This window comes from Prunus persica, chromosome G2, assembly GCF_000346465.2.
Source record: "Prunus persica cultivar Lovell chromosome G2, Prunus_persica_NCBIv2, whole genome shotgun sequence".
Classification (NCBI taxonomy): Eukaryota; Viridiplantae; Streptophyta; class Magnoliopsida; order Rosales; family Rosaceae; genus Prunus; species Prunus persica.
Window position 1 is genome coordinate 4,756,225 of NC_034010.1, and position 14,160 is coordinate 4,770,384.

Genomic DNA, 14,160 nt, shown 5'->3' on the forward strand with positions numbered 1-14,160 from the left:
TGACAAAATTAACCTCAATAAATGTATGTGCAATTTAATCTCAAAGACTAACTTTGTCATTTGGAGAATTTTTTATATATAAAATCATTAATATTTGGATGAAAAATCAACGAAAAAGGGTTTTGTAGTCTGATTTCTGTTATTATTTTGCTTTATTTCTTAGGGCTTTTTTTAATCACAACTTATGTCCTTTTTAAGTCACAACAAATGCTAACTTGGTAGTCTTTTTGCAGGCTCCCATCTGATTAAGTGTTCTTACACATCTCCACTCAACTCACACACTTTAATCCTTTGCTACCTTGCACCCCCTCTAGGATTGACCCCTAGTCTTACTAGTCAACAATTTCTATTATTTATCTCAAGGGCAAGATAGACATTAAAAAAAAAAAAAAAGTAATGAACGTCAATTGACCTAAGTGGATGATACAAAAATATCCGGTTAAATCTGATAATATTTGAATTGTTTGGGCTTGATTCTAAAAGTCCCTTTTGTAAATAACTCTTGATATTTCATGCTTCTTCCAGGGTTTGTGATATTAAAATGAAAGAAGCAAAGCAACGTCATCATCTTCAATATTAGAGCATCTCCATCCCAAATGGCTAAGGCTAAGGCAAGGGCAAGGCAAGACTGCCACTATTCACATAAATAGTGGCAGCCTTACCATTTGTGGTTTCACCCCAAAAGGCTAAGGCTAAGGCTAAGGCAATTACTATTCACTTAAATTTATTTTTTATTTTTTATACTTAAACAATTAATTTTGATAAACTTTTCGAATAAGATTTTCGATTGTCAAGTGTTAATATTTATCGTAAAATTCTCACCTAAAAATCAAGATAACATTTTCGGATAAAATTTTGAAATTAAATTTGGTGTGGAAAGTGAATAATATTGGTAGGTATGTATAGAAAAAATTTCCAGAATTTTTTTATATATATTTTTTAAAATTTTGATATTTTTTTTCAAATTTTTTAGCCAAAAATTGGACAACCGTTGGATTGGCCAAGATTTTTTGATCGGAGGCTCCAGGAGAAGCCATGTGACTTGTAACCATTGGGCAATGTGGGCTGGTGGGTCAACGCTGACGTCAGCGGCTGATTTTCAATTTTTTTAATGTTGGCACGTGTATTTCAGCAACAACCCAGTCAATTTCTGCATATGGGCTTGCCGGGCTGGTGGGTCCCATGCCTTGCACGGACTGGATTTCCTGCGCTGGAGTATGAAACTGGGCTTGGGGGGCTGGAAGTGCTCTTAGTCACCTTCTTTGTTCTTTCTCTTTTTCTTTTTTTTGGGGTGAAGTGGTTCTTTTTTTTTTCTTTTTCTTTTGCTCTACTTCATGAGCAAAGGGAAGTAAAGTGCTCGTAACAACACCGAACAAAAATGTAGCATCTCTCATGCAACTTGCTCCTATTCAAACTTTGGAATCATTATCAGATAGACTCTTCCATAAGCCAAACAGGGGACTCTTTCAGCTTGAGTGCAAGTGGTCCCATGTTGTCTTCATTAGTAAGACGTTAGCTATCGAGGGCGGAGTTAAAATTGTAAAGTAGGGGGAAGTCGAGGTAGAAAATACAAGTGTATAAAACACCTAAGTATTCAATAACTACATGTTTAGAGCTAAATATTTCTAATTGAGTCATGTCTAATTTGTTTTAGAGGAAATTTTAACTTAAATTATAAGTTGTTTATTACAAATTCTATCTGTTATATATAATATAATAGAGGATATATAAAAATCTAGAGGGGCCAGGGCCACTCCAAGCCTGGGAGTGGCTCCGCCACTAGCTACCATTTAGGTTCTTGCTTGTGAAAATATAATAACACAACTTGACGTAAATATATAAATAAATATTCGGCTCAAGGTTGTGGGTTTGTTTTGGTGCAGGTAGGTAACGAGGGTGGCCAATCTCCCTCTAAACTTTTAAAAATTAAAAAATTAAAAAGTCCTACCTAATTGTATATCGTTTATGACCAAAAAAATCTTATTTCGTTTCAGACTATACTGCTTTATTGGACGTGTGGTCTCACCCACCCACCCAATTTGAAGTCAACCAACAAATCCCACCCACCCAATTTGAAGTCAAGCTTTGCATCACCTGAATCGTTTGCAGACCAGAGAGATGGCTGGAGCTTTGATCGGAGAGGCTTTTATCTCTGCTTCCATCCAGGTGTTGTGTGACAGAATTACTTCACGCGAGTTCGTCGACTTATTTCGGCAGAAGAAACTCGATCAACATCTCCTCATGAAACTGAAGGTGACACTGTTGACCTTGAACGCAGTGCTCAATGATGCAGAGGAGAAGCAAATAGAGAACCCGGCTGTGAGAGAGTGGCTTGACGAGCTCAAGCATGCTGTCTTTGATGCGGAGGACTTACTGGATGAGATCAACTATGAAGCTTTGCGATGCAAGCTCGAAGGTGAAGGTCAAATCAACAATTTAACCAATAAGGTGTGGAAGTTCCTATCTACTTCTCATAACCATTTTTATCAGAGCATGAATGTTAAGATACAAGAGTTGTTGCAAAGATTAGAAGACTTTGTACAGCTGAAAACTGCTCTTGGTCTGAGAGAAGATGTTGGGAGGAAGGTTTCACAAAAAACTCCAACAACTTCCTTGGTTCATGAACCTTGTGTGTATGGTAGAGATGAAGTCAAAGAAAATTTATCAAAATTGTTGTTATCCGATGACGCAAGTAAGGATGATGTGTCTGTGATTACCATTGTTGGAATGGGTGGGGTTGGCAAGACAACCCTCGCTCGAATGCTTTACAATGACCATAAGGTGGAAGAACATTTTACACTTAAAGCGTGGGCTTGTGTTTCAGAAGACTATGATGCTATTAGGGTAACTAAAACTCTTCTTGAGTCAGTCACCTTAAAGCCTTGTAAAACGACAGATCTGAATTTACTTCAAGTTCAACTAAGAGAACAACTTAAGGGAAGCAAATTTTTATTTGTGTTGGATGACATATGGAATGAGAAATATACTGATTGGAAGTGCCTCCAAACTCCTTTCACTTCAGGGGCAAGGGGGAGTAAAGTCATTGTAACAACAAGGAACAAAAATGTAGCGTCATCCATGCAAAATGTTCCTATTCAATCCCTGGAACCATTATCCCATGAAGATTGCTGGTTGTTACTTGCAAAACATGCTTTTGGAAATGAAAACTCTAGTGCACATCCAAACTTGGAAGAAATTGGCAAGCAAATTGCACGCAAGTGCAAAGGGTTGCCTTTAGCTGCACAAACACTTGGCGGTGTGTTACGGTGCAAACTAGATTTCGAGGCATGGAACAGAGTATTAAATAGCAGCATTTGGAAGTTACCTTACGAGAAAAGTGATATTCTTCCTGCTCTAGGATTGAGTTACCATTATCTTCCAGCCAAGTTAAAACGATGCTTTCTTTATTGTTCAATTTTTCCAAAGGACTATGAATTCAATATAGAAGATGTGGCTTTTCTTTGGATGGGAGAAGGTTTAATTCACCAAGCTGAGCATGGAAAAAGCCTCGAAGAGGTTGCTATAGATCATTTTGATGAATTGTTATCCCGATCTTTGTTTCAACCATCGGGGAAATCAAGTTTCACAATGCATGATCTCATCATTGACTTAGCTATGTTCATGTCTAAGGGATTTTCTTACAGGTTGGAAGTGAGGGAATCACATGAAATAGAAAGAGTTCGCCATTTGTCATATGCAAGGGAAGAATTTGATGTTGCTCATAAATTTGACCCATTAAAGGGGGCTAAGTGTTTGCGGACCTTCTTGCCTACCTCTTTGAATCCATATGAAAAGTGTTATCTAAGCAAACAGGTTCTACAAGTTTTGTTGCCATCACTAAGATGTTTACGGGTCTTATCATTGTCACATTATAAGAATGTCACTGTATTACCTGATTCTATTGAAAATCTCATTCACTTGCGATACTTGGATCTCTCCTATACTGCACTTGAAAGGTTACCTGATGTTCTTTGCGGTCTTTACAATTTGCAGACGTTACTATTGTCACATTGTTCCTCTCTCGTCGAGTTGCCTACAAATATGAGAAAATTGATAAATTTACAGAAATTAATGTTAACAGGTTGCAAGTCTCTTACTAAATTGCCTGTAGATATGAGAAAATTGATTAATTTGCATCATCTTGATGTCAGTGGAACTAAGATTGTAGAGATGCCAGTGCAAATGGGTAGACTTAAAAGTTTGAGAACATTGGCTGCTTTTGTAGTCGGGAAATCTACTGGGACGAGCATTGGAGAATTGAGGGAGCTGCCACAACTTCGAGGAAAGCTTGCAATATTGAAACTGCAAAATGTAGTTGATGCTAGGGATGCCTTGCAAGGCAATTTGAAGGATAAGAAAGATCTAAAAGAGTTAGAGTTGGAATGGAGTGATGAGGATGCAGATGATTCCCTAAAGGAGAAAGATGTACTTGACAAGCTCCAACCTTGCGTGAATTTGGAGAAACTAACCATTAGATCCTATGGTGGAACCCAATTCCCTAATTGGTTAGGAGACTCGTCCTTCTCTAACATACAAGTCCTGCGTCTCAAAGATTGTAGTTACTGTTGGTTGATGCCACCAATTGGGCGGCTACCTGCTCTCAAGAAGCTCATAATAAAAAGGATGAAACTTGTTAAGACGATTGGTGTTGAGTTCTATGGAAGAAATGAAGGTTCTCCAATTCAGCCATTTCAATCTCTGGAGAAGCTGCAGTTTGGGGAAATGGCAGAGTGGGAGGAATGGGTACCAAGTGGAAGTGGAGGTGAATATGGTCCAGACTTTCCTCGTCTCCAGGAGCTGTTTCTAAAAGATTGTCCGAAGCTTAGAGGAAGCTTGCCCTTGGCTTGTCATCTGCCTTGCTTGAAGAAGCTTTGGGTGTCTGGGTGTGGGGTTTTACATGATCAAAGGGCCACCACTACTAGTACTTCTAGTCTTAAAATGGACTCCTACAAATCTCTTGAAAAATTGTTAATCCACGAAACAGGTCTGTTATCATTCCCAGAGATAATGTTGCCCAACCATAATCGTCTTCAACACTTGAGTCTCTGTGATTGTCCAAACCTGTTGTCGTTCCCTGAAGATGGTCTACCCACTACGTTGACATCACTTGAGATAGTCAATTGTAGGAGATTAGAATTCTTACCTCATGAGATGATGGCCAAGTTGACCTCGCTTGACAATTTGCAGATATATTATAGCTGTGAATCAATGAGGTCCTTTCCGTTAGGCTTTTTTCCCAAATTGACGTCGCTTTACATTTGGGAGTGTGAGAATCTGGAATTCCTTTCCGTTGAAGAAGGAGTTGTTGAGAATCTCAGTCATCTCAGAACTTTGTATATCACAGGCTGTCCAAAGTTGGTGTGTTTTCCCCAGGGAGAATTGCCCGCTCCCAACTTGAATGATTTTACAGTCCGTGAATGCGAGAATTTGCAGTCATTGCCCGAACGCATTCACACCCTCACAGGCCTTCGACATTTGGGGATAAGCGGTCTTCCAAATCTTGAGTCGTTTGCAGAAGATGGGGGTTTGCCTCCCAATCTCCGAGTTTTTCGCCTTGAGAATTGTGAGAGACTGAGGCCTTCATCAGTGGGAGAGTACTGGGGTTTGCAAGGACTTGTCTCCCTTGAAGAAATTAGCATTGGTGGTAGGGGAAGTGGGGATATCTTGGAGACGTTGCTTATGGAACAGCTGCTCCCTACTACTCTTCGCACTCTCCGCATCTGGGGACTTTCAAGTATGAAATCTTTGGATGGTAAGGGACTTGGACACCTCACTTCTCTTCAAAGCCTACATATTAGTGGGTGTGACAGTATCCAATTCCTGCCAGAAGAGGGTTTGCCGCCATCTCTTTCTTTCCTGAGAATCTCCCAATGTTCTGCCCTGGAGAAAAGGTATCAGAATAAGGCTGGAGAAGATTGGGCCAAGATATCTCACATTCCTTGCATCAGGATAAATGATGACGTCACCATATGATATGAGCTCTCAAAACTCTCTCACACAGACGAAGTACTGTTTTTGGATATTTCACTCTCAACTCTGAAAACAAAGTCAGGTATGTACTTCAAATCATTCCTTATGAGACTGAAGATGTTGTATGTATACTTGCAGACTTGAGAAATTTTCCCATGTTCGGAGGTCAAAGCAACTTGTGTAGACAACCATGCATGATTTCAGAGTTCAAGCTGATGGTGTAATCACAGATTCTTTTAGGATCTTATTACCATCAAATTTTTTTAATTCCAAATCTGGATGGGCAGGATCAGACCAAGCAACATACACTGCATGCTTCATGTCATCAGCATTTCAGACAGAAAATGGCCCTTGAATTGTCTTCTGAGCCAATGAGTTTTTCTAGTATCTGAAGTGCGAAAATTAATGAATTGATGTGTACAAAGAGTCTTGAACATTTTTTCTTGTTGAAGACTGGAAGTGCCTCTTATAAGTGGCTAAGTTGCAATGTGTGGTGTCATCAATGCTCTGCAAAGAGGTTTGTCATCAACTTTGTGCTTGAGATAGATTGTTTTGTCTGTGGATGCCACTGGTTATTTATCGTATTTGAACACTCCATTGAGATATAGATTATTTTGTCTGCGTATTGTCACTTCTTGTTCTTCGCTTCATTTCTGTCGGTTGCTTGCCTAAATATGCCCTTCAGCAGTTAAAGTTGAGACTGGAGTTGAACAAGGTTAGGTTAGCTGTATAATTCGGGGTAACGCCTTTTCTATAAACAATTGTAACTGTCTATATAGATTAATTTGTCAGCATTATTCTATGGTTCATTTAGAATCCTATTATCACCCAAAAAAAATAAAAATAAAATTCGTATTATTATTAATTTGCTGATTCCAATTTGGACCAGTAGGAGCAGAGCAGACCAAGCATGTTCATACATCGCATGGCTCAAGACATCATCATTTGAGACTGAAAATCAGCCTTCAACCGTCTGCTGAGTCAATAGACTTCTCTAGAGATCTCAAGTGCAAGGGAAAATTGATGGGTTAACAAAAAAGATTCGTGAACATTTTTCTGTTCGAAATTTTCTACTGGAGGATGGAAATGCTTCTTATAAGTGGCTAAGTTTCAATTATTTTGTAGGATCAAAGGCTCTGCAGAGAGGTACGAAATCCATCGTCAATTATTTTCTAGAGTATGTTACAACTGGTTGTGGAAACTTTGTTAACGCATAGTTTTAATTTAATTTACTGAGCCTCACATCATTGCAGTTTGCTGACCATGGTGTTGAAAACAAAGGGTGCTGCGCATCAAGTACGAGAAAATCAGGTATTGTAGTGTTTTACTCTTGCGAAATTTGGTTTATGTAAATGACAGATTATGTATTATATATAATTATATGTACACTCCAAACGCTAATTAGTTAGTAAATTAATATGGTGCTAGCTACTTGTTCAGAGTCTGAACCAACTCCGCAGCGTGATCCAATGATTCAAATTGAAAACTGTGCAGTCATCTAACCGTGATCAAATAAGTATGAATACAATTTCTTCGATACATAATGAAAAGTATACATATTAACCAGGGAGAGTGTCCAAATTTGGTGTGTTTCCAAACTTGAAGCAGCTTATAATCATTGAATGCAACAATTTGAAGTCATTGCCTGAACGCATTCACACCCTCACAGCCCTTCGAGAGTTGAGGATAGATGGTCTTCCAAATCTTGTGTCATTTGCAGAAAGGGGTTTGCTTCCCAACCTCCAACATTTTAGCATTCAGAATTGTGAGAGACTGAGGGTTCTGGTGAGAGAGCACTGGGGTTTGCAACAACTTGTCTCCCTTGAAGAATTTTATATTGGAGGAAGAGCAAGTGATGATATCTTGGAGATGTTGCTCAAGGAACAGCTGCTCCTACCACCCTTCACACTAGGCATCAACGAAATTACAAGTCTGAAATCTTTGGACAGAAGGGACTTAAGACACCTCACTTCTCTTCAATGCCTACAAATTGGAAGCTGTACAAGTCTCGAATTTCTGCAACTTCAACACCTCACTTATATATTAGGGAGTGTGACCTGCCAAAAGAGGGTTTGCCGCCGTCTCTTTCTTCTCTTCGGAGAGTAATGTGTTCTGCCCTGGCGAAAAGATATGAGAATAAGACGGGACAAGATTGGGACAACATCTCTCACATTCCTTGCCCTGGAGAGACAAAGTACTACTTTTCTATATTTCACCATCAACTCTCAACTCTCAGACCAAACTCAGGTTTGTACTTCAAATAACTGGCTTTACTGGTTTTCTTCTAATGGAATACAAAAACCGAAATATATATTCCTTTTTTGTAACCGAAATAGTTTTAAACTATTTTTATGTCCGCAAATTCGTTGAATTACCCCTAATTTGTTGATTTGCCATCAGTTGTGCATCCAATCAATAAATTTTACAGTTGCCAGCAAAGCATAGCATATTGATTGAATGTTCTTCCCAGATCATGGTTTCTGTTCTTCAGGACATCTCTTATAACAATTTGTGCGTAACACAAACACAGTCTGATTTCTATTGTTATTTTTCTCAGAAAATTCTCCTTCTGTTTACTTTATTTGTCATTGAGGTTGCTCAATTTATCACAACTCATATCCTATTCAAGTCTCAAATGCTGAATAATTAGTAGTCTTTTTGCAGGATAGCAACCTTCTCTTGGAGAGCTTTTCCCTTGCTATGTTTCTTTACGTGTCGTCTTCATTTCCAGAAGAGGGTTTACCATTGTATATAGCCTTTTGGTTTGCTAGCAACGGAAAGGTTCAGCTGGCTGGAATATCTCAATTGACAATTTCCTTAAAAAAATGTATTTAAGTCTCATTTGAGCTAGTTTAAATTGTATTCAATGCCTATGGATAACCTGTGAGCTTAAGTTGTGAGATAAAAGTGACACTATATTATTGTTTTTATCTTCTAGAAGATGTGAGCATGATATTTATCATTCATATTGTTGCCATTTATTAGTCTTTGGACTTTCCCAGGGACTGCATGTATGTTAGCCATGGTACCTTGTCTTCTGTCGCTGTACCCTTTAATGTTTTTAATAAAACTTGTCTCTTTTCTTTTTTTCTTTTAAACCAAAGTATCAATTAGAAGCAGTTAACCTGTTTTTCTAGCCTGGTTCTTGATTTCTGGGAGCGAAGCTCGGGTCAAGACAGGGATGTTTAATGGTGAAATGGATGTTATTTCTTGTTCGAGCCCGTTCTCGAAGCTCTTGTTTGCAAATGTAAGAGATGAGAGTACTTGGATTGAAAGGAGATGACATGTCTGAGAATAAGCAATCTCTGTTCTTAGATTGATCTTGTAGAGGTGAAATCAGTCATTTTCTTTTCCAATTTAAGCAAATCTGTGTTCTTAGATTGATCTCCATACCATCAATTGGAACGTTATAATTGAGAGCAATGCATTCCGACCAAAAAAATTGAGAGCAAAGTATCAGATTCCTTTGTCGACATAATTAATGGTAAATGTACTTCACAAACACTCAGTGTCGAAGAATACAAGTCTCTCATCGGAAACATAACTAAATAAAATATAAAATATAATAAATAGTTTCACTACTAATATCATCGAAGTTTTTTGTATAAAATCTCACATCTGCTAAACAGGTTGTTAAGTTGTGGATAATATCAATATTGCTAAACAGATGGTTAAGTTTTGGGGCAATATTAATATTGCTAGCAGTGGGCCAAGAAACGGTCCTTAAATCTTAACACTCATAGTACATGGATTTGTGTCAAAATTGACAACCAAACAGAGTTTTGAATTTCTTTTGTCTTTCGGACGAACATTTGAAAGATCATAGAAACTAAACTCCATTGTCGGGGAAATGCATCATTTAACCGCAGCAGAAGTCCAGTTTCTGCCAAGCAATCAACAATCACCATAATTACAGATGGGGGGTGGGGGGAAGATATACAGGAAGAGGGGTCAAGGGAAAGACATACTGGAAGGATTAATCCAAAAAATATTGCATTTAGTTATACTTCATGCTCAGATGCATTCTGATCCCGACACATTACTCTCCAGTCTCCACAAATAGAGTTCGTACATATTTTTACTATGTGTGACAGACATTAAAACATGCTCTAGTACAACTGAGTTTTTTTTTCCTTTCTAATTTTTATAAAACTGGCACTAGCAAAGATTGCCGTCTGAACACTCAAAATCCAGCTCCAATGGGTTTGATCCCTCCTTTGTTACATCATGTCATGCTTTCTGTGCAGCAAATACATTATTAGCATGTGAGAGAGTGGACATGAAACGAGAAGGTACAGAAGCATAATTGTTTTCATTAAGAGATCGGATCTATCTTTACCTGCATTGGAAGGTACAACTTAAACTCAGGCGGAAGTTCCTCTTCGGAGTACAAGCGGTCAGAGAAATATATCCTCCTCAGGCGGCAATTCGCATGAACCTGAACTCGCAATGTCTCCACATAGTTTGTTCCATAGGCTCTCCTGGTAAAATCGGCTAGATTAAACTGGATTTGATTCCAGCCCTCATCCATCCTCAGTGGCATGGTGCAGATGTATGGCTTCACTCGAGTTACAGCCTACAACACATAAATAAATAAATAAATCCTTGTATCTTTTATCACTTTGATACTTCTACAGCAGTACGATCACTTCCAGTATTCTTTAGCAGTCAAAACATCAACACTCCAAACATAAAGTCGTCAGGGTCAGGTACATGGCATCTAAACAATATTGCACATAAAAGATTATTGTAATTAAAGTTCAGTAAACGTTAGCTGATTTCTCAAAACTCCTACGAGTCCAATTTATCTGGCATTTGCAGAAGACACCATGTTCACTGATAAAACTCAGAAAACAGAATAACAACATTCTAAACTATGAATCATTAAGCAACAATCTACTGGAGTGGTCAATGAGTTTTGCATCCTGCACTGCTCGACTCAAAATAGTAGGCAATCTCCGGTCAACATCAATGAATTCTTTTTCTCCTGATTCCTGAAGCTGCCAATGGCATATCTAGAAGCCAGATTCCTCTACAACCTTGGACTTAACCTTGGTACATGATTTTTCCCTCAAGTATATACATGTCCAACAAATGCAAGACATCAGGCATAGTTAATATGTTCATAATGCAGCCAGAAAAACTTACAAAAAAGTCGGCATGAAATATGACCAATTTTACACTACATAGATCTTCAAAGACAACAAAAAAAGCTTAGACTTGCTAGTGAAATAGATACATCTTTGAGAAAAACATATGCAGCAGCCTTCATTACTTACCTGAACATGCCCTGAAATAACAACGGAAAGGAAAAGAAAAGAGAACAAGAAAAACAACCATTATGCAATTGATAAACATCAATAAACATGGGCAAACTAACACACTTGAAAATTGGAAGCTCGAAAACGTCTCCTGACGTTCTTGTCATCCAGAACTTGAATCTCAAATGTGAAATACTTCTTCAGATTCTTTACAATCATAACCAGGAATGGAAGTTTTATACCAAGTGTAGCTGTTGGGTCTGCTGGGCAAGTAATGTATGTGGACTGGATGTTCGTACCAATTATTTCAAGGACATTGGACTGTATGTCTTCATCCTGTGGTCTTTTAATATGGCCGTCGACAACTGCTCAACAAAAGAAAAACATAGAAAATTCAACCAGTCACTAAGTCATTCCATCATCATGTCAACATCTTAAAGGCATCCGCCTTATACTACAGTCTGAAGTAGAAAAATAGTTATTTCCACTCTAGCATCAAGCAATGCCCCATCCAATATAAACATCAAATCTACAAACTTTCCAACATGCGAGTGCCTCATTATTTACTATGTCATGAACAGACCTAAAGAGACCCTAAAATTTAATGGTATATCGCAGTGCGAAGGGATCCATCCATTAGAGATTACCAAGTCTTTTAGCTAATGCGTCTATCAGCAGATTAGATGCTCATCAGTCACCAATCTTAACAAAAAGACATGGTGGGTTAACATGGATGTTGTATGACAAGGATGAAATAAAGGGGGATGGATTGCAAAGAATAAGACAGTACTGAACCATGACTGGGCACCTCCACGTATTAAACTATAAAAAAGCATACAACCAATTTCGTCCTTGTGCTACCACTTCAAACTATTTAGATTTGTAGAAGCTACAGGCACTTATTTAATTCAGACGACATTTGGGAAAAAATATGTAAAAGGCATAAACAACACTGAATTGTCAGAATTGCATCTTACATTGATATTTGAAATAAGTTGAGTTTAACAAGCATCTCAAAATTTCATCAACAGGTTTTACATTTCCAAAGCCAAAACCACTCACCTTCTTTATCCCAAATCTGCAACGGTTTGCTCCTACATATTTAAAAGAATGCACAGCTTAACATCAAAGTTACAAGTGCAAGGATAACAAAAGATACTCAAACACAAGAGACAAAGACGGCATACCCAAGGCTGTATAGAATTGACAGAAATCCGGATTGAAATGTGTTCTTGAACATTTTTACTTCTTCCTAAATCGAGCTGCAATGAAAGCACAACCATTGTAAGCTATAACTAGACTTAACATTTCTTTTCCTTCTGGTTTTTTGTTTCATTGGAATTGGAAGCACCTAATCTACAAACAAAAAGAAAAAAAATCTTAACGTTTTAAATTCAAGTATTCTATCAATGGCTGAATATAAATCCCAGTTATCCTTGAAACTAGCAGATGTGTAGAACCCTAGATTATATCATCACGAATTATGGAAGGGGAAACTATAGTAACAAGATAAGAACGGTAACCATCTGTTCAACTCCATAGATTTTGAATATCACGTTTGGCCGAGACAAGGAATTTGATCAAATTCCCCAAATGTCTGTACTTTTAGCTCACAGACAGACAGACACACAAATATACTTACCCCAGGAAAGAGTCGTTTCAACCACAACGCCAATTGCAGGCCTTAAGCTTCTCAAAGCCCCAACCTGATAGACCAATTGCGATTCCCCTCTCCCAATCTGTCTCTCTCTCTCTCTCTCTCTCTCTCTCTCTCTGTCTCTCTCTCACTCTCTCACTCTGCAAGCCCTAATTGTCCCGCGCGTGTGCTTTTGTTTTGGTAAATATTGTCTTGCGTATTTTGTGCATTAGGCCAAATTAGATTTTGTTTGTTTTTTTTTTTGGGGGTAATTTTTATTCAGGAAATGTTAGAAAACTCCCCTAAATATCTCTCTCTCCTAAACCGGTCCATCAAAATTTAATAATGACAAAACTAGCCCTACACAATAAAAGGAATGGATATGCAAGTCCTGTGCATCTGACTGCCAAAGCCAAGACCAGCGGCAATCAGCAAGTAGAAATGGTTGAAACACCTTTTGTCTTTTCATGAAGAAGATCTCAGTGCTCTCCTTCGTTCAGCTATCAATAAAATTTTCCTTTATTTTCCATACTCTCTCCTTCTCAGAACACTGTTAATACTATGTTGATCCATCAATCAATGTTACAACATGGCTTATATCTCGAGATTTCTAGTATTAATTATCAGCAACATCAATACTTAGGTAAGTCTTTTTCTCTTTTATTTTTTGTTTAATCATACTTCTTGTCTAAAGTTGGAGGAAGTCATTAGAATTATGTTAGTATCTTGCTAAACTGACGATCAATATTTTTTTTTGAGCACTTAGTCATGTTTGATGTTTGTCATAACAATAACTGTGTAAGGGAACCTCTGAGTTCATAGGACCTTTGAGTTATGCTCCCACAGCTCTTTAGGTTGACGTCTTTGCAGTTCCATGTTCGAGTTCCATATTCTAAGTATACATGTCTAGTTGTTATTTTGGCCTTTTGACTACTTGACCAGGACCCCACGCGAATTTGGTATCAGAGCTTAGTTTAGCACCTTAATTATATAATTATAACAATAAAGTACCTTGAAGACAAAAGTCACCCAATACAAGTGATAAAATCCAACGTGTTAAACTTTTGTTAATTACCAGATAATCACCAATCAACCATTTGTTAAGCATAATCAGTACCTTTGTATGTTTGGATCTTAGTGGACACCTATTTGATTAAAAGAAAGGTTACAAGAATTGAAAGGACATAAAGTTGCATACCAAGCAGAAATTAGGAACTTTGAAGAATTATTAAAATCAACATAAGCAACTAATTATCCAAGATGAAAAATAGAAGTACACAACAACATAATAAG

At 37.9% G+C, this 14,160-nt stretch overlaps 2 protein-coding genes across 14 annotated transcripts; one reads left to right on the forward strand and one right to left on the reverse strand.

Moving 5' to 3' along the window:
* On the forward strand, positions 1,947-9,057 carry LOC18787400 (putative disease resistance RPP13-like protein 1). Of its 13 annotated transcripts, none has more exons than XM_020558257.1 (6): positions 1,947-6,052; positions 6,109-7,116; positions 7,224-7,281; positions 7,411-8,217; positions 8,371-8,481; positions 8,635-9,057. In XM_020558257.1, the coding sequence occupies exon 1, from the start codon at positions 2,119-2,121 to the stop codon at positions 5,971-5,973; it is 3,855 nt and encodes a 1,284-aa protein (XP_020413846.1). In that variant the 5' UTR covers positions 1,947-2,118; the 3' UTR covers positions 5,974-6,052; positions 6,109-7,116; positions 7,224-7,281; positions 7,411-8,217; positions 8,371-8,481; positions 8,635-9,057. The 13 variants fall into 13 exon arrangements, with proteins under 13 accessions (XP_020413846.1, XP_020413850.1, XP_020413848.1 ...); XM_020558261.1 differs by lacking the exon at positions 8,371-8,481 and having other exon boundaries at positions 6,109-6,709; positions 6,860-7,116; XM_020558259.1 differs by lacking the exon at positions 8,371-8,481 and having other exon boundaries at positions 6,109-6,709; positions 6,863-7,116.
* Positions 9,924-13,067, reverse strand: LOC18787423 (cilia- and flagella-associated protein 20). Its single transcript, XM_007220354.2, has 6 exons — positions 12,874-13,067; positions 12,419-12,493; positions 12,294-12,325; positions 11,355-11,596; positions 10,310-10,546; positions 9,924-10,209 (listed from the first exon to the last, which is right to left on the reverse strand). The coding sequence occupies exons 2-6, from the start codon at positions 12,469-12,471 to the stop codon at positions 10,201-10,203; spliced, it is 573 nt and encodes a 190-aa protein (XP_007220416.1). The 5' UTR covers positions 12,472-12,493; positions 12,874-13,067; the 3' UTR covers positions 9,924-10,200.